General features: G+C 46.7%; 2 protein-coding genes across 5 annotated transcripts; one reads left to right on the top strand and one right to left on the bottom strand.

Moving 5' to 3' along the window:
• Positions 1 to 3417: 3417 nt before the first annotated feature.
• On the bottom strand, positions 3418 to 21185 carry LOC8035905 (ADP/ATP translocase 1). 4 transcript variants are annotated; one of them, XM_042286582.1, is made up of 4 exons: positions 21114 to 21185; positions 5907 to 6058; positions 5528 to 5788; positions 3418 to 4516 (listed from the first exon to the last, which is right to left on the bottom strand). In XM_042286582.1, the coding sequence occupies exons 3-4, from the start codon at positions 5760 to 5762 to the stop codon at positions 3774 to 3776; spliced, it is 978 nt and encodes a 325-aa protein (XP_042142516.1). In that variant the 5' UTR covers positions 5763 to 5788; positions 5907 to 6058; positions 21114 to 21185; the 3' UTR covers positions 3418 to 3773. The 4 variants fall into 4 exon arrangements, with proteins under 4 accessions (XP_042142516.1, XP_040356013.1, XP_042142515.1 ...); XM_040500079.2 differs by lacking the exon at positions 21114 to 21185 and adding an exon at positions 6789 to 7054; XM_042286581.1 differs by lacking the exon at positions 21114 to 21185 and having other exon boundaries at positions 5907 to 7082.
• On the top strand, positions 5458 to 24414 carry LOC8035879 (ADP,ATP carrier protein). Its single transcript, XM_042286580.1, has 4 exons — positions 5458 to 5505; positions 6313 to 6387; positions 7303 to 7504; positions 23176 to 24414. Exons 3-4 carry the CDS (start codon positions 7336 to 7338, stop codon positions 23916 to 23918), a joined length of 912 nt encoding a protein of 303 aa, XP_042142514.1. The 5' UTR covers positions 5458 to 5505; positions 6313 to 6387; positions 7303 to 7335; the 3' UTR covers positions 23919 to 24414.
• Positions 24415 to 24450: the final 36 nt, after the last annotated feature.

The following is a 24450-nucleotide window of genomic DNA, read 5'->3' as shown; positions in this document are numbered from 1 at the left end:
TGGAAGTGGAGGATTGTGGTTTGGTTACAGCTATTTTCGTATCTGTGATGCGATTGCTGTGCTAAAGTGCTTACCCTGTTACGTCCTGCTACATATCGACAAAATGCGATGAATTTGCGCCAAGGTTGCTCCAACATATGATTTCACTATTAATGCTGAAAATGGAATTCCTAAGGACCCGCTACGCGGCCTAATCGTTAAGGTAAGCTTGTCCGAATTTTCGGAACTTTCGATTATGATCTTAACAAACTACACTAGTTGATATCTCTATCAAGCACTAACAGCACTCTGAAGTGGCAATTTTTGCATGCTTGTCTGTTCTGGTGGGTTGTGTAGTTTCGTTGAGTGCGCTTCTCGGTGCGCACTAGTACACTGCAGTGAAGTGAGAACCATAGAGTAAGCATTGCAATTTTTTTGTCTCTTTACCGCAGTGCAGCTATGTACTAAGGCAGGGGTTCTCAAACTGGGTTCCGGGGAACACAGGGGTTCCACGAGCTGGTCTCGTGGGTTCCGCGAACACCCAAATTGTAACCCCCCTCCCTCCCCCCCCCCCCCCCCCACGTTGCAGGCTGCGCAACAGGACCATAGAAAGCACCTTCATCTCACTTTGCACTGACATTGCGATTGATATGGTGGGGATATATGGGAAACAACACAAGCAAAATTGCCTACAATTGTGCATCCGTAGCTTCTCGGTCGGCAAGTATGAGAGGGGTCGGGGGGGGGGGGGTTCCGCGGCAGTTTTTGAGGCTTCCTGGGGTTCCGTGAGGTCAAAAAGTTTGAGAACCCCTGTACTAAGGGAAAAACACATTTCTAGTATGTGCATACTATAAACGACTTAATTTTAGCGAATTTCGCGAATCTCCTACGATTCACGAAATATAGGCCCCGCTAACAATTCCGGTAAAGTGTAAATACATTGGAATCCATATTGAGATCCCACCGCTTCGTGAAAATTGGAACCTGTGAAGAATTCCAAAACGTCGGCTTTGACCTAAATCACAAAATATTGAGCCTGCGGAAAATAAGTGGTTTACAGTATACATGCATACATAAAAAGAAAAGAACTTGCTAAGTGCTGATGCAAATGTTTACCTTGCAGTAAACAATTTTGAATAAAACTGGCTAGCACATACAATAAACTATGATATTTGATAAATTTTTGTTGGAATTCGAGACTAGGCATGAATACTTGTGTATTGCAGGAAGATTTATATGAACTTATAAGCTTATTTTTTATGTTGTCTCTGAATTCATTGTCACATCAGTTCCGTCTGTGTGATAGGATAGTAAATGGAGTAAATTAAATCTCTTGACAATTGATGCTGACAAAAAGTTAACACAGAAACAAGCAGAAGGCGAAGTAGACGGTGAAATGTTAAAATTGGTAGACAATGAAACGTTAAAAAATATTTATAAAAGGTTAACACAGAAACGGGTAGGCAAAGCAGACATGCCCGTCTGTCATTATTTCGTAAGCTTAACGATTTTTTTAAAACTCCCCCAATATCTTTTTACGTCCCGATCATTCATTCTAGGTGTGCACTGTCATTCATACCACGGACTATTATCAACTGGAACAACCTACAGACTCTCATTGCGACTGAACTAGATATGTCTAACTTCCAAGAGCTCTTGCGCAGTTATACCCATACTTAGGATCCCTTTATATTCCTTGTTCTCATGTTGTCTTCGCATACTATTTGTTTTTTCTGTGTACTACCGGGTGTTTACAAGAAATCTGAACCCGGCTTTTCGCACCGCAAAAATAAACTAGACATCGTGGAGTGCTCAAACATCGTGAGAACGTAGCCCCAGTCATTTGAGCAAGATGCCAAAGTTTTAGCACCGATTGTTATTCAAAAGTTACAAGCGATTTTCTGAAAATTTTAATGGAAAAATGGCGGCCGATGGAGCTCTACGACACCAGAAACCGAAAACGTACGAAAATGGGCCCCTTTTTTCTATTGGAAATATTAAAAAAATCGCATAACTTTTGAATAAAATAAGGGTTCGTTCTAAAGCTTTGGCATCTTGCTCGAACGGCTGAGGCTACATTCTGACAGAGTTTGAGCTCTCCGCAATGTCTAGTTTATTTTTGCAGTGCGAAAAGACGGGTTCGGATTACTCATAAACACCCTATATCATATATTTGCTTGTCTTTCCCCCGTTACGTAATGCCCTCATACAGAGGGCCTTTAGGGGTATTTTGAATAAATAAATGCATGGAATGAAAAGTGAAAACTTGTGCTCCAAACTGGACTTTTAGCTGTTCCTAATGGTGATCCAAGATGACTCGGACCGTCCGCATCACTGCAAATATTGTAGCGTTTGATTTTATCTCTACCAAACGTGGTCTCTTCTGGCAGGTTAGCTGGCTTTGTTGAGCGCACTTGTATACTGCAGTGAAGCGACAATCGCAGAATGGAAATTGTGATTTCTGCGCATTTTGTTTTGCCGCAGTGCACATGCGCGCTATGGGGAAAGCACCCTTCCAAAGCGGTATGTTACACATTATGATTGGGATTATTTTTGGCGCAAGAGCATGTATGTTACACACGATTTCGAAATGAAGCTGTGGCTATTATATATATATATATATATATATATATATATATATATATATATATATATATATATATATATATATATATACATATATAACAAACTCCAATATTCTGGTGACATTTTAAGTTTGAGAGTTAGCAAGGATAATTGAGTATTGCCAAAAAAATTGTAAAAACTGCTTATAGGCTAATCATGTCGTATTACACCTGAGACTGCGGTGGAAGAAATCGGAAGAACTTTCAGTAGAAGGAACAGACACAGAGAATGTCTCAACAAACTGAAAGTTCTTCCGATTTCTTCCACCGCAGTCTCTGGTGTAATACGACATGATTAGCTACCACCAGCTCACCTGCACTCTCACCGTCTTTTGCTTATAGGCATTTCATTTTTTTTTGTCACTTGTTTAGTTATTGGCTTTATATGCAAGAGTACTTTAAAACAAAATTAGCTGGACTAGTGGATGGAAACAGCCTTATCAAGTTGTGCAACCCATTAGCTTTTTTCAACAAAGGCTGGTTTTAATTAGTTTCTTTAGGATTGCCACTTCTGCAAGTTCTTGAAGACCGAACTGATAACATTATCCCGATTTTGTAAACTGATGTGGGCATCATTTATAAAAATCTAATGGTCACTAGAATCCAGATTTTGTAATCTGATGTGGGCATCATTTATGGGAATCTAATGGTCACTAGAATGCTCTGGAATGTGTCAACGAAGACAGGATTGACATTTTACAGGTAATGATGCACCTCTAAACAATGACAGAAACAAAGAAAATTTGGGTGGCAACTGGCTTGGGCAATGCTACAGCCAAAGAAGTTGCTACCCCATAAAGGAGACGAAGTGTTGTTCAGTGTTTTTCTACATCCTTTATTACTTGGTCTAGTTTTGCACTGCTCAGCCACACCCTTCCTCCAAAAGCTTGGTCTCTCCCACCCACATGACTCCCCAACCCCTTATTACTTTGTGACTAACCTGGAATGTTTGCAAGCCTTAAATACGTGCCAATTTATCGGATGGAAAAAAGACCAGGGTAAAAGAAACGAAAATACACAAATGCATTGTGCCATTAACTTGCGCTCAAGTTGAAGTACACAAAGGAACGGGAGACGCCGAACAAAAAAAAAAAGCCGACGGGGCAGGGGACTAGGGCAGAGGGGGTTCGGCGGAGCCGACTTTTCATCGGGACCTTGGTGCTGTGGTCTTTAGAAGATGAAAGCCTTGATCTCGTCGTACAGGACAAGGACCAAGGCTCCCCCGGTGCCACGAAGTACGTTCGAGAATGCGCCCTTGAAGAAGGCAGCACCACCTTCTGTCTTGTAAATCTTGCCCCAGCAATGGGCCGTGCTCTTGTACATAAGGTCCGCCTTGGCGCGACCGCTCTGCATCATCATACGCCGCCGCACTGTGTCAAAGGGGTACGACATGATGCCCGCCACCGTCGTGACCGTCTGCGCAATGAGCCAGGAGATGACCAGTGGCGTGTTCTTGGGGTCAGGCAGCATGCCCTTGGCCGTGTCGAAGAAGCCAAAGTAGGCTGCCCGGTAGATGATGATGCCCTGGACAGACACGCCGAAGCCCCGGTACAGGCCCATCAGTCCGTCAGACTTGAAGATTTTGGTGAGGCAGTTGCCCAAGCCGGAGAACTCCCGCTGTCCCGCGCCCTTGCCGATGTCGGCGGCCAGACGCGTTCGAGCGAAGTCGAGGGGGTACACAAAGCAGAGGGACGTGGCTCCTGCGGCGCCTCCGGAGGCCAGGTTGCCCGCAAAGTAGCGCCAGAACTGGGTCTTCTTGTCTACGCCGCCGAGGAAGACCTGCTTGTACTTGTCCTTGAAGGCGAAGTTGAGTGCCTGTGTCGGGAAGTAACGGATGACGTTGGCCAAGTTGCCACGCCAGAAGCTGAGGAAGCCCTGCTCCCTGGGGATGCGCACGAAGCAGTCGACCATGCCTGCAAAGGAACATGGGACACAAGTCAAATATCGGGGTTCTATGTGACAAACCAACCAAGATCATCTGGTACACCCCAGAAGAGGGCCGAGGACGAATTTAGACCAGCTGGGAATCTTGACGTGCAACCGAAATCTCGATTAGCCGGAGTCTTTTCCGCAATATGCCGGCGCCTGACTGCGGGCTCTTCGGCCGGGATCCCAACCCGCCACCCAGGGAAACTAAGACCGGTGTTTCTGCTTCCGAACCACCAAGGCGGCTATGTTGGTGTAACGAGACGAGCCAATGTTTAGCACGGCACGAGCGCGATTAAATGTGAAAGTCAAGCGACACTCCGGCATTTTACTTACTGCAAGGTAGTGTAGCCGCAATAATTATTTTTTTATTATTTTCATAGGGACCGTCAAGGTCAGACACTGCCATTTTTTATCCTACGAGTCCGTGAAACCAATGCATTCTTTCTTTTACAAAAAAAGCGTCAAGGTTAAGGTCGCGTTAAATTGAAGGGGCTTTAAAGAACGAGAGAGGCTACGCCAGACATTGACCCGCGACTGCAAGAAATTAAAGTCAAAGATAAGAAAAAAAATATATATACAAATAAAAAAACGCGACTTTTGCCAACTGTAATGCGCAGTTCCCGCAACCGGCTGTATTCTAATATCACGCAAGACAGTAAACACGGATATTGCATTGGATATTGCACTCGAAACAAAATCTCAACTCGAGAACAGCCCTGTTCGTCGTGACCGCACAAAGGTCATTCATTCATTGAACTACGCGAACGAGTCAAGCGTCGTATTGAACACGAAGGTACACGGCCACTGAACGGTTAGTGAATGAAGAAAATTAGCGGCAGCGGGTATAAAATACCAAGGCGACAAATAACCACCGAAGCAAGCTTTGATACGAAAAAGAAAACCCGCCGCCGGCCACTTTTCCTACAATGTGGCCGTGCGGGCCAAGATGGCGGCAGAGGCCGGCATTTTGTAGGTCAGTAGATTTGGGGTCTCACCTTTGTAGCGCTGGGCTTCGGAGATTTGTGTGGATGCATGTTGAACTTGTAGCAGGAGTTTGACTCGTTCGATAGGGGCGACTGCCGTCTTGGAGATGGCAGCGGCCACACCGCCGGCGATGAAATCCTTCGCGAAGGAGATCGGATCGAAAGACATGTCTTTACTGCCTGCTTTCGTCGGTGGCACCGGAGCAGAGGGGCTTTCAGGGGAGGGCTTGCTAGTTTTATTGGACATCGCCTTTTGCTCCGGGACTGCGATTTCTGAAACACGTTGAAAAATAATAAAAATTGCGACTGTACGACTTTAAAATTACATGCAATTTTAAAATGCTATCCAATATTTTAAATATTTAGGTTATAATTTTACCTTATAACTCACCAATCGGAATGCAGATGAAACGACTCTGCTATGTGTCCGCCTGCTGTTTGCGTCACAGGTACCGGTAGTTTTCAACAACTCATTACGTCACGGCTCTGTCGATGTAGCGGTAGATTTTCAAAGCTTTTTCGTCTGGAGCGGTGCCTGCGAGCCTGCAAACATAACAAACAACGATGACAAGCATTTTTTTAATAGGACAAGCCCCCCGTGACGAGTCTTCGTCCTTAGTCTCGTCCACCGAGAGTGAAGCGAAGCTGAACAGGGGTTTGCCCGAGATATGGTGTACTAGACAGCCGAAACGCGCGAAAGCGGCTCGCCAAAGCTGCCGGCGAGATCGCAGCCGTGGTTTGTGGCAGATTGCACCGACTATCATGCTTAACCGGCACGACTTCCGTATTTCCGCTAGTCCACGATGTAGTCTACGAGCGCTCCTGTCAAACGCCGGGCGGGGAACCGTCCTGACCTTCGCGTCAAGACCAGGGTGAGTACGTCTACTCTTCTCTCCATTGGCATCTTATTCAAACTGTTCAAACTGGTTCGATTGGGTTTTGACTTTTGAGATAAATCGTATATCTTCGCGAGTTCGTGTGCTCGAAAGCACCCGCTCAATCGGAACAGAAGGTGAAAGTGGGCCCCCCTTTCAGAACCAAGAATTCGTGGGAAGGAAAGGGAAATCTCCCTCAGACTCCAGACGACGGAACAAACGTTCGCGCTGTATGGTGATCGGCGGTGTTCATCGCGGGTATGCAAGCAACGGACCGGATGCGACCGACTGCAAAAGAGAGTTTTCAACCGAATTCGAAATGTGCATGCGTTGATATTAGACGTCGCATGCAGCTAATTTACGAGAAGGAACCGCGGTGCGATAATGGAGAAACAAACCACAGTGGCCGTGCGGCTGCAGCTGAACATTCGAAGATCAACAGGCTTGCTTGGACTGGCCATGTCACCTTGTTCCGGAATACCTCAAAACGTTCCCACTGTACACACGATCAATGTGTCTTCACAAGCGCCACAGCGTCGTTGCACCCGATCAGACGCGGCAATCAAATAGGATAGTCGTGTCTCTCGTGTCGTGAACCGGACGGTCCTGTGCATAGACGACCTCTGCGTTCCAGATGTCCCAGGGCAGCGACTTTTCGGGGACCGTCTCGACGCAGGCGCAGTGCGAGGTGGAGATGGTACTTATTTATAGCCTCCCAACTTGCCCCCCCTCTGGAACCGCGGTTATAAAAAGTCGAAGCTGGAGCACGGGGCCTTCTTTGCGACGGGCTAGGGGGCCAAGACGGTTAGCAGCTTGCAAGAGGTCGTAGCACGCACCACACAGAAAGCAGCGCGCTTATTTTTTTTAATTATCTTCTATTAATAGTAATTTTATAATTTTATTTCTCTCGAGGATCGATCGAAGAATCGACGAGGATCGTCCGAGATGTCTGCACAAAAGGACTCTGCCGTGGTTTCCTTCCTGAAGGACTTCATCGCCGGAGGTGTAGCCGCGGCCATCTCCAAGACCAGTGTGGCCCCGATTGAAAGGGTCAAGCTTCTGCTTCAGGTGCAGCATGTGTCGAAGCAACTCACGCCCGACAAACAGTACAAGGGTACGTGCTTCCCAGCCTTTTTTCTGTATGCGACTAGTTCGAACCGCTTCGTCCGTGAGACCGAGCCGTGACGCCCTTCGCCAGCACGTGCCCTCACAGCCGTGCTTCGTCTGTGCTTTCGCGCCCTCGTCTCGCTTCCGTTCGTTTCGCTTCCCGGTGAAGGCTTCGGAGTGCCCAGTTATGATCCCGAGCACGTTCTGATTGCACGGAGTTCAAGCGATAAGAGGGATGAATGAACGAGAAGGTTGTGAGCCGTTGTCAAGGTCAAGGGTAGAACTGTTCAAAGCTCTCCAGTTTACTCGTTCAGTGTTTGGACATCGGTGTACCTTCCGAAACGCAATCGCCTCCGCTGGATGTCTCATATTTACGTTAATTAATAGCCGTTTTTTTTCCCTTCTCCCTCTCTCTCTCTCTTCTTCATTTGTATGGTTGCTCGCGTTTCGTTTCTTACAGTAGTCGGTAATGTTTTTTTTGTTTTTTTTTCGACGCTTGGTTATGAAGTTTTTGAGGAAAAACATGAGTTTTTCTTGAATAGAAATCACGGTAATAACACACGAGGAGTATGCATTGTTGATTCATCGCGTGGGTACGTTCGACCTTGGTTAAATCATGAGCAAAGCACAAACGTTTGTCCTGTTTGTGGGAATTTTTGTTCAATTTGATTTCCTCGGAGATACAGCAGAACGTGTAGTTTACACGAGGTATAGGAAGTATCTCCAAGATAATATGCACGGCATTAAAAAAACTATTATAATACAAAAAAAAAAAAAAAAATGTGTGGTGCTTGGACGAAGTGCGTAGCAACTAGCAAGTGGTGACCGAATTGGGCAGGATGATGTTTATCTGAATTAGAGCAGTCACAATGATGTAAAAGCGTGGTTCGTTTAAAACAACACTCCACTTGACAACAACAAAAAGAAAAAAAAGAAAGAAAGCGCAATTTAGGGAGAAGTTTTGGGACGGCAACAAAGGGAAAAATCCCTCCCGGAGCGGGACACGGAGCCCGGAACATCGCTGCTGTCTGTGTCCAGACGGTGGCGATGTTTCGGGCTGTCCGCACTCCTTGTTCTTTCAGTTTTCTGTAGAACAAAGGATGAGGCAAGTATGAAATCACAGACGCCTCGAAGAACCTGAAGTCTGCAGGAAACGTCTGCCGACAGCACGAGGATCTCTGTTCGAGTTGAAACGGAACATAGCGCTGTGCGTCCACCATTGTTGGGAAGTACCACTACTTCAAGCACATTTAGAAAGCGAAATCCATTCTCTGAGATGTGCTTGTATTTTAAAGGTTTTCTTTTTTTTTTTGGTACTTTGCGAGGAAAGCAACTCCCGTCTTCAAAATACATTTCATAAAACGGATGCACCCGCAATTACTTCTAAAACAAAGCATACCTTTTAATAAAACATATATGGGAATGAAAGGGCATCGTGGAGGATAGCGTTAAAAGCACTTGTACTTTATTTTAATAGTACATTGTATTTATAGTAGTTTACTTCAAATATATTGCGTCCGGTGTACTTACTGCTTTACTCGAACTGCACGACCTCTCATTTACTTTGTACTTCAATTACTTTTTAGGCGTACTTTATCCAACACTGGCGTCGACCATAGCCTATGTGATAATGTAAACGACGTTTCGAATAACATCACTGTGTTGTAGCAGCTTCGAACGTTCCTTGCTGGCGGGCAGACATTACAACCGGAAGAAAGTGACACGTGCCGCGTCCTTGGAGCCTTTACGGTTGCGGCCCCAGAACACCCAGCATTGCGGCCCCGGCTTAGAATTAAGGTCAGCGTGGAAAGAGTGGGGGGTGAAGGCCCCCCCCCCCCCCCCCTTTCTTCCCTCCTTTTAATTTTCTAACCCCCTCAAAAGCAACCTCTTTAATAAAACAAAAAACACGACATATATTAGTTTTTTTTTTCTTCTTTTAGTAAGGAATGGTGAGTTTTTTGGTGGGATGGCAAGCAGGTCAATCAAATAGATCTGGTAAACGCTTTGCACGTGACGTCACGTTCGTCCGCGACGTCAAATCTGTCTCCCCCTCCCCCCCCCCCCCCCAAGCCTGATCCATAAGTCCGAAAAAAGGTATCTTTGGGATATAATAGTTGGTTGATGATCCACCTTGTCCGGCCCTGCATTGACGGACAAGGTTGAGGAGAGGCGAACTTTCACCTTGCAGTCAGTACCACGCACACGACCCCTCGGAGACCGCCGATCAGCGCGGCGGCTCACAGGCGCTTCTAAACCGCAAAGAATATGCGAAGACGGCTGGCTCGGTCCTAACTGCGCAGCGGTTTCTCGCCCGCAGACGTGCTTTCTTGGCAGCGCGTGCGGAGCGGGCATGGGGCAGCGGGAGGCGAGCAACAATTGCGCACGCACGAGACAGAGGGCAGGATCCTTGGAGATCGCGTTGCGTAACACTGGGAGCTATTCCAAGTGGGCCTTCTAATTCGAGCCCTCCCGGACGAGCGGCCCCGTTCTGCGATTTCTCGCGGCGGCGTGAATGCATTTCGCTCGGTCCGTGCGTCGTTCGAACGCCCGAGACCCTCCTGGGCGCTCAAGTTGGAGCGGGGGGCGGCAGGGAAAGCCGCCTCGGTGGCTCCGAGGCAAAGCGCCGCCCTCCCTAGGTGGCGGGTTCGAATCCCCGCCGTTGTAACCGAGGTGTCAAAAGATCCCACCCAGCCAGTCGTCCGCTGGGGCGTGCCAGAAGTAGGGATGCCAAATTTCCTAAAATTTTGAAGGCAAAAACAAAATAAAAACAGCCTAAATATAACTACTTTTTTTTTTCCTGAAATTTTGGATGCATTTAAAAATTTGTCTTAGCCAGAGTAATCTAGGAATTCTTTTGAAAGACACCGACATGGAACAACGGAAAAAGGTTTTTGCGCCAGTTTCTGCGATAATACTCCTTACATTCTTTTTTAATGCTTATGAGAGCTTTGGCAGATTTTGGACTTCTCAATACACTCTTTTGGACTCCGCAATGCACTCTTCATCGTACTAAATGGTGTATAGGCTTACTGTAACCGTTACTTTGCAGCCGCCGTTCGTCGATTATGACTTTATATTACACAAAAGTATGTACCAATGGTGCTGCAGTAGCAGAGGCTCGGTTACGTTTTATGCAGATCTCGTGGTTTTCGTTGACTACGGGCGTGATAATGTAATCGGGAAATATGTGAAAGATTACATAAAATTGGCTTCTTCAGACGCATGCGCACACTACACGAACAAATCTCGGGTAGCGTTTAGTTTCTGAAACTTTTTTTTAAATATATTTTTAACAGTTATAGCCATACTGCTGCACAATTCATACTGAACAGCAAAGCAATGCTCATTTGGTGTATGTTTTTAGGGCAAAGCAAACAATTTCACGATGGATAGAGGCAGCATGACAACCACAGGCGCTTAAATAAAGCTGGGGGTTCACACTGCTCATACATCATATACAAAAGGCAGTCTGCAAACAGGAATCACCGTTCATATCCGTGATTCCATATTTTATTTCTGAACACATTGCCGTGCGGCATTCAAAGCACGGGTTTCGCGGGGACTCGCTTTCGAATCTGTGTGAGTGGCTGTCTTTTGTATGATGTATAAGGCTATCAGCTGTGTGACCCCGGTTTTCAAGTAATGGCCCCAGGCTGTTTCCTCTATAGAGTTATTATAATGTACGCTAGAGATTCTAGTGACGCTAGTGTGCTGATGGAAATTGAAGCAGACAGCAACCAGTCCAAAATTGAGTTCCGGTAATGCATTTCTGTGGAAAAAATTCAGTGCATTTCCTCCCTGCGCTCGATGATAAGAGAAAACATCCCGAATAATTCGCACGTACTAGTACTGGGTAGCTTGGAACATTTCTCAGTCAGGCCGACGAAATAATCGGTCAGTTAGGGCGTTTTTCTTTCAAATTCATCGCATTAAAACGGTGCTAAAGCGGCTTCGTACGTGTATTTATGTGCACTGTCGGACACTGTTTGCGCGAACACGACGTCGGCGCTTTTCAGCAAACGAACGACGAACGTCTGGAAATTAAGGGAGACGGCAAGAACTACGCAGTAACACTGGATCAGTAACTACCCGTGCGTGTACGATCGAAATAAATTGAAGGCCACGTAATCTATTCCGATTTTAAATAAGTAAGTACCCCTTTATTCTTTCTGCTCTGAGCGAAGATGTTCGTTCTACGCTCAAGATATCACCCGCGCGCTCGAAATCTTTGAGAACAAGTGCCCGATAAAAGCTCCCTGGCAGAGAAAACAGTACGAGACACTTTATCCGCTCATGCACGACGGAATCATTTTCATATAGTGAGAGGACTGGCATATTATCAATATATAAGCGTCACCGGAATGCTGGCGATCCTTGAACACACTCTATATTCCTTTCGGGTGTTATTTTGCTTAGAATCGTCGCTTGTTTTTACACACCTGCTGCGGAACACACGTTTGGGACTGAAATGAGGCAAAGTTCAACATCGTTCACTGATAAAGAAAAATAATCCCGGAAAAAAGCTCACCGGAAAATAGCTCACCGGAGAAAAGCTCTCCTCAAAATCAGCGGATGCGGAGAAAAACTCAGCGGAGAAAAGCCCACCGATTTTTTTCTTCTTCTGTTCATATGGAGGTTATTGGATCATGCCTAACATATATCAATTGCAGGACGATATATGTTTGGCAATCATGCCTAACATATATCGTCCCGAATGCCATCATAAAAAAAAAAAAAAAAAAAAAAAAAAAAAGCGGAGAGAAAAAAAAAGGGGGGGGGGGGGGGCAACAGAACAGTCTTCTGAGACGTCGTTCTGTTGTCCCGTTTTTTTTTCTTTGTTTGTTTTCTTGTCTCGGGGTTTATAAGTATAGACAAACTCGTGTTTATTTTATTTTTTTGTTACTATCAACTATAGTGTGGTACAGCGTCAATTCATCTTTGGAAAACCTAGAGCATTTTCAAAGACGAATTGTCACAGGCTCGCCTGTTTTAGTCTTTTTTCTATGGTATATCGCGTCTAATTCTCCACGTGCACTGTCGACGAAATGACTTGCGGTATGATTATTTTTCGTTTTGACCTTTGTTATATTTATCCAAGCACAAGTTGCAAGAAAAAAAAACGCGTCTCCTTGTTTCTTAAGACGGCTATTCCGCTGCTTAATCACAAAAAAAAAAAAAAAAAAAAAAAAAAAAAACGCATTATTTGCCGATCTGCAGCCGCGTGCGGCGGTTACGGGAACTACTGCGAGTGACACGTCTCTGGTCTGGGGGCACACGCGGAAGTACCGCGGAAGTCAACAAAACTTGTCCCCCTCCGCTGGTACACTCGCCGTCAGCCCCGTGGCGAACCGTCCTTTGTATCGATCGACCTTCGGTGAAGCCCGGAGGAAGCTGCTAAAAAACACTTTAATTTCTTTCATTCTTTTTTAATAAAATCTAGCGCGCGCAAGAAAACACGGGTTTCTGTTCTTCGTGACACAGATTAATGCGGAGCGGAAATTTGTCTGCCAATTGCACAGTGGTTGCGATGATGCCAGAACGCCGTGCTCTTATTGGCCTATTAAAAAAATATAGTGGGTATAACCTCAAGGAAATTAGCCAATCAGAGCTCGGCGTCGTTCTGACGTCACTGCAACTGACGTCACTGCAACTCCTGCCCAAGAAGCAGACGACTTCCTCTCCGGATTCCCGCGGTTGATTGTCCCAAGTCTAAAAATCGTTGCACCGCCCCTTCAATAGGCTCGTTAATAATTGAAATAAACTAAATTTGTAAATAAAATTGAAAGAAAAGACGGAGACTGTTTTAATAGTGTTGTAAGCTTCTAAAGGTTCAGCACCGACTCGCCCAACCTAACAGTCAGCATTGATCGGAAGCCTTTTGTTGGTTTGGCACGTAAAACCTCCAAGTTTCGCTTTTGGAGGAAGGAAGAAAAGGGGGGGGGGGGGGGGGGGGGGGGGGGGGAGAGAGAGAGAGAGAGAGAGAGAGAGAGAGAGAGAGAGAGAGAGAGGAGAGAGAGGAAACGGACGGGACGGGTTCACGCTTCTTTTTTCTTGGAGTTCAGAGAGATTGTCCTTATTTTAATATCGCAGTTCGGGTCTTTGAATATCGACACATCCGTAGCAGGGGTGAAGGCGACTTGCGCACCCGAAAAGAGCGCCACGCGGATCCTCGTTTGTCGTCGCGGTTGTATACGAGTTTTTATTGCGCAGCCAACGGGGATTGCCCGGACTTCTTCCCGGCCAGACGCCTTTGTGACGCTTGGTCGTGGTCCCCCTGAGATAAGCACGCGGCTTGTCTCTTTTATCTCTCTCTCTCTCACTCGTGCTGAATGTGTCCAGCAAGAATCACGGGCCGATTAGCCGGCGTTCTGACGCGATGCTCGCTCGAGTGGCCCGCGCCCATGGAGCAATGCTTCGCTCGTTGCGACGTCCGCTTCTTTATGACTAGACCAAATTTCATTTCATAAAAGGGCAAAAACGTAAAAAAAAAAAAAAAGAAGTTATTTGGGGGGGGGGGGGGGGTGCGTTATCTGTGGCACGCTCCAGTGGAGGACAGGATTAATTTCGCCCACCTCCTGTAACGTGCAGCCGAAACCTCGCTTCTCTGTTTGGTTATACGGCGCCTGCCCCGCAATAAACCTCCGTCAGATTGTTTTGTACCATAGTTAAAAGCGCTAAAAAGACGAACACGAGAGAGATGACAAACACGGGCGCCACTCATAACTATATTGAAAAAAAAGATAGAAGATAGAAGTACATATATGTTGAACACCTATCGTCACCTAGGCTATCCGTGCGCCTGAATACACGCCCTTCATTCTGTTTACATATATTTATATATATAATATAAAAAAACAAAAACAAAAAAAAAAAACGTATTTTTGAGTGTTGCTGACGCATTGGGGCCCCCTCTTCCTGATAAAGTACGCCTCTCGCAGTTCGCGCGCGCTCTTGAGTCTTGACTCTTGCTTCTACCTTGAAAATTGGTGTCACCGAAGCGCGGCTCACATTTGCAGGCCGTACAGTGCGTGCGCAAATGTGCCCCCATCACTTGTCTGTAAAATTTGTGCGTGCTCCCTCAAGCGGTCATTGGTGCACTTTCCCGTTTGCCCAACCTAAGATTTTCCACAGATTAGGGGGATTTCATACACGACCCCCCGCCACACATTCGATATACGGCCTGGTGTGCTTTTTGCCACGGGCACTTCGCCGGAAACCACCGAGGCGGCTAAAACAAAACAGATTGAAATCGGGCAAGGATCGTGAGTAAACACTGGCAGCCAGGCGAACTATCGAACATTCCTCGCAATTGCGTATTTTTGTTTTGTACAGTTGTTGGATAAAGCCTATTGCTAAAGTGTTTTGCTACTCTGCCAAGATCCCCCGCGTTGCGGTAAGATTCGGTGATTTCGTTTGGTATACGTCTTTCTTTACGAAAGAGGTTTGTTTGGTCAGCCTCAGTGATAATTGTTCTTCAGTAAACTCCGTCGGTGAGGAGACTCGGTAAAGCTTTGCGCTCTTACCGGAAGATGTTTCGTAGGTTCTTTGATTACTAATTTTTTTTTTTTATTTGCGTTTCTATATCTACGATGGGACGCAACCTCGAACTCGTGACCCGCGGCGTCAAGAAGCATGCACGGAAGGCGAGTCGCGGCTTCTTTTTTTTTCTTTCTTTCGCGTTACCTTTTTGCGCAGCCCCTCGATAGACCACCCCGATATAGACCACACACTGTGCGGCACGAGGAATTGTGGGGATGTTTCACACCACTCCGACGCTTCGGATATCCTGAAAGTAGCGCTACCCTTTCTCTCTTATCAGCGCGAGTAGTCGAGAGAACGCGAAAGCTTGAACGAACCCAACACAAGATCATCCCGCACACGGTCTCGTGCTGCCTTCTGAAATCGCAACATGTTCGAGCTACACGAAGTGCCGTACATCGGATCGTCCTTATACGCGTCAAGCTGACAGTGGGGGTTCCTAGGGTGCCTTCAAGCGCACATGAAGGCTCCCTAGGGGCGCCACACATTTCCGAAATATTAGCGAGTTTTAGTAGACCGTGTTTCCCGCTCCGCTCAGGCCCCTCCGCTACCCGGAACTCTACAGGTCAAGGCCATCGGCGCGCAGGCGCAGTGGCGGTTTCTTCGTAGCGGAGGGCTAGCGGAGGGGGAAATACGGTCTACTAAAACTCCCTATTAGCGAGTTTTAGTAGACCGCGTTTCCCGCTCCGCTAAGCCCCTCCGCTACCCGGAACTCTACAGCCAAGGCCATCGGCGCGCAGGCGCAGTGGCGGTTTCTTCGTAGCGGAGGGCTAGCGGAGCGGGAAACACGGTCTACTAAAACTCCCTAATATGTGTGCGCCTCCAGGAAATGGAAGCTCGTTGAATAGTGGACGCTGCTCGGCATATTCCGGCTCGTCACGAGGTCCTTATCGGAGCTTAACCGCGCGCGATAGCAGCGAGCTGAGGTCGAGGCCTCGTGGGCGGGCTGCGCGTCCCGTGACGATTAGATTGCGCGGACAGTGTATCGGTACGAGCGGAAATCCAGGTCGCCTCTGTCGACGGTCCTTCCCCCCTTTGTGTGACACCCTTTTAAGAGCGCGCTCAATTTTACGGCCTCAGTATAAAGGCGCTGTATCCAACGCGCTCTGCCCTTTCTAGTGGCGCAGGAAAATTGAGCGCTTTCTTATCTGGCGGTATGTGCAGTTGAGATGACGCGTTTCTTGTTTTACCAGAATACACACGTTTCAAACGCAACACGCGTCTTTTATTAATTTCTTTCTTCTTTGATGTGACGTACACAAATGGTAAGACTAAAGAGACATATAGTAACTGATATTAATATTAATTATTTTCATTTAACTTTTTCAGTGCAAGTATCCCGAAGCGTGGGCGTGTGTATTACTTATGTAATCGTGCTGTTTATGCGTGTTCATAGCTTACCTACGCCTTCCCTGTTTCACCTCATTGTTTTGGAAATAGAAGTCCGCCGGTGTCCATTATATTGTTTGCAGGGTTCATAAAAGGGGCCGTGCTAATTTTTTTTTTTTTTTTGTTCCCTACCCTTAAGTAGCTTTATTAAAGAAACACGCGATATGCACAGGAAAAGGCGTTTTATCTTACACTGGAAAGAAACTTTTTTCTTCTTATTTTGTCCCGTGTCCTTTTTATTCTATTAAGTTTCCAATTTTTTACCACGGTCTCCGCTAATTTTCAACTGCAGCTCTTATGCCCACTCACTAACTTTCGCATTTATGTTTGTTTGAATTCGAAAGTTTTTCCGGGGTTCATTTCTTCTTCCAAATTCGGTGTTTTTTCAGCTTAAATTTACGGTTTCGGCCACAAAATTCGGGTCTCAGGGGGTTATGCGGAAGAAAATGGGACACAGATGTAGAAATCACCAACTTCCAGGGAACACACGCGTGACTCGAACACTTGGAAAACGTCAAACAAGACAAAGTGTGTAAATAATAATAATAATAATAATAAATAAATAAATAAATAAAATAAAGAGAGAGACTAGCATTGCGCATATTTTATTGGGGATTGGGTTTCGAGTCACTTTTCCCGTGAGGCTGGAAATTTTTTTTATTCGAGGACAGCTTTCATTCTGGGTCTTTCGAGGTTTCTTTCTTTTCTTTTTTTCAAATTTTCATAAAATCGATTTGGGGGAATAATTTTCCGGGCTCATCGGTATTTACCGAAAACATTGCTTAGTTTTGAACTGTCGATGCAATACACCGAAGACTCGTTTGGATGCGGGCGAAGGGAAACTCGTCGATACGGCGCACATTTCAGCGGAAAAAGTTCGTAACCGGCTGACGTCCGTGCGCTCCGGTCTGACGACGCTTGTACGTGACGTCGTATCTCGACGTTTGCACGTGCTCTCCGTCGTCGCCAGACACCGGATTGGCGGGCTGCCAGCGTGTTTTGCGGTGACGTCACCGATTTCGGCGTAGAGACACGTAACGCCACCACCTCCGCGATGTCGTCGTCGTCGTCTGCTCAGTAGTTTCGGTTTCGGAATGCTCCGCCAAGGACGGCTGAGGCGCCGAAGGTGACCCGCCCAACAGAGCGGTTGGCGCAGCACGGGAGGGCTATTTTCGAAGCGGAGTTGTAGGGCACGGGGGTTTCGGGGGTTTCGGGCCTGTGTCTGGCGGATCAGACTACAGTCGGCGACAGGTTAAGGGGGCGCTGCCACGATTTTCGGGCTTTGGCCAATTATCTGCGGGAATTAATCTGCGTCACGGAACGAAGAACAAAAAACCACTTTTTCTCAAACGCTGTCGAACAAAAAAAAAAAAAAAAAAAAAAGGAATGTTGCGCAAAAGAAATCGGAAATAATAATTAAAAAAATAAATAAATAACCGGCAAGCCTCAAACACGTGCAGCAAGCACGCGATGCCTTTGGCAGGCTTCCGGTATAGCGGTGCTCGTGAAGTAAGCGCGAATGATTGCAGGGGTGCTATGTTGCGCATTTTGGACTCCCAGGAGACTAGGGAGAAGGAAGTGGCGTCAATGCCGCAACAAATGCAGATTGGATGTTGATTTTGTTTTCTTCTGTCAACATCCAATCTGCTTTTGCTGTATCGTTGACGACACTTTCTTCTCCCTAGTCTCTTGGGAGTCCAAAAAGCGCAACATAGCCCCCCCCCTTCCCCCAGGCCTGCCAAAGATGCCCTCGCGAACCGCTGGTCTACACTCTTGTTTTAACCTAGAAAACGGGCCACTATAATCAATATCAATACCTGGGCAATTTAATCATTTAGCAATCTGATACTTTAATGTTTGCTTACCTTAATTAGTTCGAATGTTTGGAATTCTGTGTTTCAATTGTGGTAATGAAAAACTGTGCGGGTACCGAGTAAAGCTTGTTTCGATGTATCTATTGAAATAATTTCAAGCGATATATTTGGTTCTCCTTTAACATGTTATATTTAATACAGGGTAATGCGTTGCTCTTTCTTTTCATATGGCCTCTATTATTTGGGCAAACACGAAGAATGTTTTCTTAATGATAATCAGTTTGTTATAGTTTGATATATTTGTCGTACCCCACACGAGTATTCCATAACTGATCTTAGAGTAAAACAGGGAATAATATAACGTAACTTTTAATGAAATGGGTGTCAAATTTTGTATTTTTATATATTGCAGTTACAGCTCAAGAAGGTAGGGAGAGGAACGCTGGGGAGGAGGAAGCAGACGGAACGCTGGAGAGGAGAGGGGGAAAGCTCGTCTCCTTCCTCCTCCCCGGCCTTCCTTTCCCTCCCCCTACTTTCTGATACAACCCAATGCAAGCTAGAGAAGACAGACAGTGCGAGGGCGTCACCTCACGCGCAAAATACAAATATCACAAATCTCAAATATTTTTTTTTTACTTCCGATAGACGATGGGAACTATTGGGGCAAATACGTATTTACAGCGTTGTGGAAGTTGCGTATCTCGCGTCAAAAATGCGCAAACTTGACCCCTTTGGCGTTTTCTCACTAAATTCTTTAGCCGTTATCTGGAGAAATTTATTAGCTGCAACATTACACTTCTTTATATCAGTGTGTCGAACCGAAAAAAATACGGGTTCGGTTCAGGTTCAGGTAAATTTATTTTGTTCCGGTTCAGTTCCGGTTCGATTGATTCGATCCGCGAACCGGTTCGGAAATTATAAATGACAAATTGCAACATCAAAATAAATTACAAATAAAACATCTGAAATCAGCGCATACGAAACGGGATACATCGTAGTGTAAGACTCAGGGATTTCTACCAGGAATGGTTTCTTTATGTGCACTCAAAGGTTACCTCACCGACGTTTGCGCATTCGGACTTCATCTAATTGGGTCCGACGCAGTAGCTATAAAATCTGCGACCTCCTTACAAACCCACTTACAAGTAGAACTCGCTAACTATCCCGCCACCTCGGCGTGTAAGCAATTGAAGGAACAGTGGGGAGAAAATACAGCTTTCTTTATTTGAACTAGCCCTCGGTAACTCAAATTAGACCCTTAAAGAAGTTTTCATTAAACAAGATACGGAATATGAAAAACACTTCACCGAACGCAACGCCAGAAGGACGTAATAGGATAAATATTAAAATAGAAGAGTTCGCTGTCTCACAAATATGTTAGCTTCTAAGTGCCTATACGAAACCGGATGCATTATTATCAAACTCCCCACAGCCTTTTCTTTTCTCATTCCGATGGAAGCAAGCTTCAAGAACTCGCGCGTTCTAGAAACGTGTTATGAAATGAGCACACAGCAGCATTTAGGATTTACGAGATTGTAGGAAAATGAAATCCCGTGACGCGATTTTTTTTCTTCTTTTTTTTTTTTGCACAGCCCTCTAATTCTCTTTCTTCCGTGCAAGCCGCGACCAGCGCAATACTGGTTCCTATGTCAAGATTCATGGATGCAGCGTTTATATTCCTAAGACTGAGTGGAGAAGAAAAATATGTAAGCGAGGTGTGTGTCAGTTGACGGCACTTAAAAAACAAATGGCATTGATAGCACATTCATTGTCAACAGCGCGTGGCCGAACCGTTTTGACATGAGCCGGTAACCGTTTTTTTTTTTTTTTCCGGTTCAGTTCCGGTTCGGGTTCATCGCGATAACAATATAACGGTTCGGGTTCGGGTTCAGTTCCGGAAAAAATACCGGTTCGGTTCCGGTTCGGTTCGGGTTCGACACCCTGCTTTATATATTCTTATGGAAACGCTATTTCGAATAAAATAGCAATCATTGTTTGATCTGAAAGATTTATATTTTTATGGCACTCCAAACTTGTCATAAAGTACGAAGTTAAAAATTTCAAGCAGAAATTAAAAAGAAAGATCTTGGATTTTCTTAAAAATCATAGTGATATTTCTTCACCAAGCTATTGTTTTTATTCGTAAAAAAAAATCACTTTTTGGGGGGGGTTACAGCGTTAGTTACACTTTCCACGCCGGCATTTTTGCCCAAAGCCATACGAGATGATCCTTTGATTCCCCGTATGTTATCACTAGATATCTTTTTTGTGCTGTATTTGGGCATTGGGCTCCAGTTCAATTGTTCTACTAATTAAAACAATATCTGCGTTGCCTGTTCTTCGTATTTATTCAACTAATGATTTTCCTGTTGTGCCCTTTAATATTTCAAGGTCTAGGAGCTTCACCTTAACTTTTCCCAGAAAAGCGGGACGAAAACTCGTAATCGCTACCACGACATTTTCTTTTCGCAGAGAGTAGCACAAAAGTAGACACAGTGGTGCAAATTATATGCGAATATTTGGATCTATAATCGCGAGGGAGTGGTAACGTTCGAGCCACTAAGCTTGTTACGCTGCCATTCATGACAGGTCGGTCTGCCGGGGGCTTAACTAACTGTCGGACGGATGCAGAAGTTAGACCAGCGTAGGCTCTGCCTAAGGTTACAAAGGTAAAAAACGAGAAAAAAAAAAAACAAAAACAGTAGAACAAAGATTTAGACGCTGACGCCGTTTGTATGCTTAGCGTTTGGCCGTGTAGAGAACGCCGTCATATCTACGCATTGTGTTCCCAGGTACACGGTCCAGGAATCGCCCACTGTAAACGCCAAGTTCGTATGTGGCGTGTTTTTTGTGACAAATAAGTTTTCCGCTTACTCTTTGGTCGATACGAATGGTTGTTCCAGCGTCGACAGGAACTCGAGAAAAAGATGGCGGCAGCCGTCGTGCCTGGCATTGCGCGTGCCAATCCGCAAGCCCGTGCTCGTCTTCTTTTTTTTTTTTTTTTTTTTTTTTTTGTGAACATGTTCTTTAGTTTTTTAGCGCGTGCGCCACGCGAGCTCCCCTCGTGTAAGAGAAAGTGGGTCCCTCGCAGGCCTCTCGCGGCGTTCACGATAAGCAAAGTGTTGAGGATTTTTTTTTTTAATTCTGGAAGTTTGTCGGAGGCTAAAGCACGTGGGCTAAAGTCACTGGATCTTGGGAAAGTAGCGCCATGCTTCCCCGTATGGTCGCCATTTTGGTCCATGGACTGTGCAGTTTTTCCTGGATCTCTCCATTCTTGATGAGCCGCTCCGAATTCCCGGTGACAGGTTGCTTTATAAGGACACTTCTTGTATACCGAGATTTTGTTATCCGCACACACCGGCGAGGCAATTTCACATCTTGGCACCCCATGTAACGGCGGCGTTTGCCGGCATTAAATGTAACGCTAAATTAGAGCGCAGCTCTTGAGGAGGGAAGGATACTGAAGGGGGGGGGGGGGGTCACGTGACCCCCCCCCCCCCCTTCCCCGGGGTCACTGAAGGTGCCCGAAGTCTTCGGGGGGGGGGGGGGGGGGGGGGGGGGGGGGGGGGGGGGGGGGCTCGCGGTTACGCCGACGCCGCTCAAGCCGGAAACGGGCACCTAAGAGCTGCGCTCGAAAACAAGATCGTTGCAAGAGATTTGTGGAGATAAGCATGATTGATAAGTTGATTGCATACACAGTGCCAGAGACGTTTATATTGGAGAGAAACGGTCTCGGTAAGATGGCGCTACATGGAGATCTTGGCTCGTGGCGTGGCTCTGGTAGCTGGTTTAGAACGACCCTTTCGGAGATTTGACAGGATTAAAATAGTCATGGTAACTAAGATCGATTAGCCAATCGCCTTGCGAGGTTTCGGTCGCCTGCATGTTAGTAGCTCGACGAGAGGAAGCGGCCGACCCGTCCGTCTCGGCGTCTCCGCATGCTAGCATCGCACTCGTTGTGCAACGCTGCACTACGTGCTGGCGGCGATGCTGGTGCAAGCCGGGCGGCACTGCGTGGATCCATTAGCGCTGACGTTAGGGGGAGACAGGCGCTGGCCTTGTCCTCTGTATGCAGTTGGTGTGGGGTTGCAGAATTCTGGAAAAAGCTGGCCTTGAGAACATAGCACAAAAGCTTCACTGAATGTGTCGTGCGTGGATGAAGCATTTTTATGCATGGTTTAAGCTATAGAGCCAGGGATGTCAACCCCCCCACCCTCTTCTCAGGCTCCACCCCTTCTCATAGTAACTGTATATGCTCCGCTTGTAAAGCGGAGCTTATACACTATATGCTCCACTATTCTTCTAATCTAGCCAATCAAAGCTCAGCGTTCTGACGCCACCGTAGAACTTGTAGTTGGGCTAGTTGGTTAACTTTATGATGCATGGTGTAAGGCGTACAAAACAATGGAGACAAGGAAGAAGACACAAACATGCCTGTGTGTGGGTCCACTTCCTTGCGTCTGCTGCTTTTTGCACCCTTCACCATGCTTTATGACATCACCGCAACCCCTGTGCAAGAAGCAGACGAACTTGTGTTCCGCACAGTCACTCTACCCCTTCTCACCCTTTTCTCTGCTAGCTGCGCCATCTCCCGACAGGCACAGCACAGTTGTCTGCTCGCTGCGCCTATTGGTAGATTGCACACATTACATTCATTGCTCACGCAGTCGTCTGCGGACACGTCCGCCGTTGACTTCGGCAAGTTTTTTGGTTTAATTTTTTTACGGGAAAAGAACTATGCCTTAAAATTTCGTGAGGTGAAATGCACCACCTCCATGCGCACTTGGTGAAAGTTTAAGCTTCCTATCTCCAGGCACCAATTTTTCTGACCTGTGCTACAGCATAAGATCCACTGTGCACACCCTCTAGTTAAGTTTCCCATCAAGTGCGTGCAAGGCAGTGCTTTTCGTTCAGCATTTTTCCCTCTTTGTTCCAGGCATGATTGACTGCTTCGTGCGCATCCCCAAGGAGCAGGGCTTCCTCAGCTTCTGGCGCGGCAACCTGGCCAACGTCATCCGCTACTTTCCAACACAAGCGCTCAACTTTGCCTTCAAGGACAAGTACAAGCAGCTCTTCCTCGGCGGCGTGGACAAGAAGACCCAGTTCTGGCGCTACTTCGCAGGCAACCTGGCCTCCGGAGGCGCCGCAGGAGCCACCTCCCTCTGCTTCGTGTACCCTCTCGACTTTGCCCGAACGCGCCTCGCTGCCGACACCGGCAAGGGCGCGGCACAGCGGGAGTTCTCCGGCTTGGGCAACTGCCTCACAAAGATCTTCAAATCGGACGGACTGGTCGGCCTGTACCGGGGCTTCGGCGTGTCGGTCCAGGGCATCATCATCTACCGGGCGGCCTACTTCGGCTTCTTCGACACGGCCAAGGGCATGCTGCCTGACCCCAAGAACACGCCATTGGTCATCTCCTGGATGATCGCGCAGACGGTCACGACGGTGGCGGGCATCATCTCGTACCCGTTCGACACGGTGCGGAGGCGCATGATGATGCAGAGCGGCCGCGCGGTAGAGGAGAGGCAGTACAAGAGCACGATCCATTGCTGGGGCAAGATCATGAAGACGGAAGGAGGGGCGGCCTTCTTCAAGGGCGCCTTCTCCAACATCCTCCGCGGCACGGGTGGGGCCTTCGTGCTGGTCCTCTACGACGAGATCAAGAGCTTCATCTTTTAGGTGGGCACCCGTGGTGCCGGGAAACTCATTTGTTCCGCGGAATTGGCCGCTAGCGTCTAGGCTTTAGAGGAAAGTCTTTCTTCGGCGAAACTCCAGTTGCTAGTCGTGCGAGCAGCGAATTGTTAGGTAGCTTTACTGCAAACCTACATCTGGATTTTTTCTTTCTGTAATTCTGCCTTTTTTGGAGCAGAAAGGGAACAATAAAAGTGACAAGTGATTTAGGAAAAAAAAGTTTTTGAAGTTGTCGCGCATCATGAGCGGATACAAATAGTGGAGGAGGTTCCCGGTGCAACGCGGCCATAGGAACAGTTGTTAAGAAGAAGGTCGACAAAAAGGGTTGAGCGCCCCTAGCAACAGCCCGTCGCAAAGTGTACCAGTTGTGGTTCCTCGGAGAGTAGGCACGTAGGGAAATGGAACCACCTTGCAAGCTCTATCGGCGAAACCAACCGTCCAAGCGACAAGATATTGAAATAAACGTGCAAAGTCTTCGAACATGCATTTCTGTTGGGGGCTGTTTGCTTTGCTGCATGAC

Source organism: Ixodes scapularis, unplaced genomic scaffold, assembly GCF_016920785.2.
Source record: "Ixodes scapularis isolate PalLabHiFi unplaced genomic scaffold, ASM1692078v2 PGA_scaffold7__128_contigs__length_106722199, whole genome shotgun sequence".
Classification (NCBI taxonomy): Eukaryota; Metazoa; Arthropoda; class Arachnida; order Ixodida; family Ixodidae; genus Ixodes; species Ixodes scapularis.
The sequence above is the reverse complement of the archived record's forward strand: the minus strand, read 5'-3'. Positions and strand labels throughout refer to the sequence as shown.

Coding starts and splice junctions, on each gene's coding strand:
- LOC8035879 (XM_042286580.1), top strand. CDS start 7,336: ATGTCTGCACAAAAGGACTCTGCCGTGGTTTCCTTCCTGAAGGACTTC. Junction 7,505..23,175: donor GCCCGACAAACAGTACAAGG/GTACGTGCTTCC, acceptor TCTTTGTTCCAG/GCATGATTGACTGCTTCGTG.
- LOC8035905 (XM_042286582.1), bottom strand. CDS start 5,762: ATGTCCAATAAAACTAGCAAGCCCTCCCCTGAAAGCCCCTCTGCTCCG. Junction 4,517..5,527: donor CGAAGCCCAGCGCTACAAAG/GTGAGACCCCAA, acceptor GTTCCTTTGCAG/GCATGGTCGACTGCTTCGTG.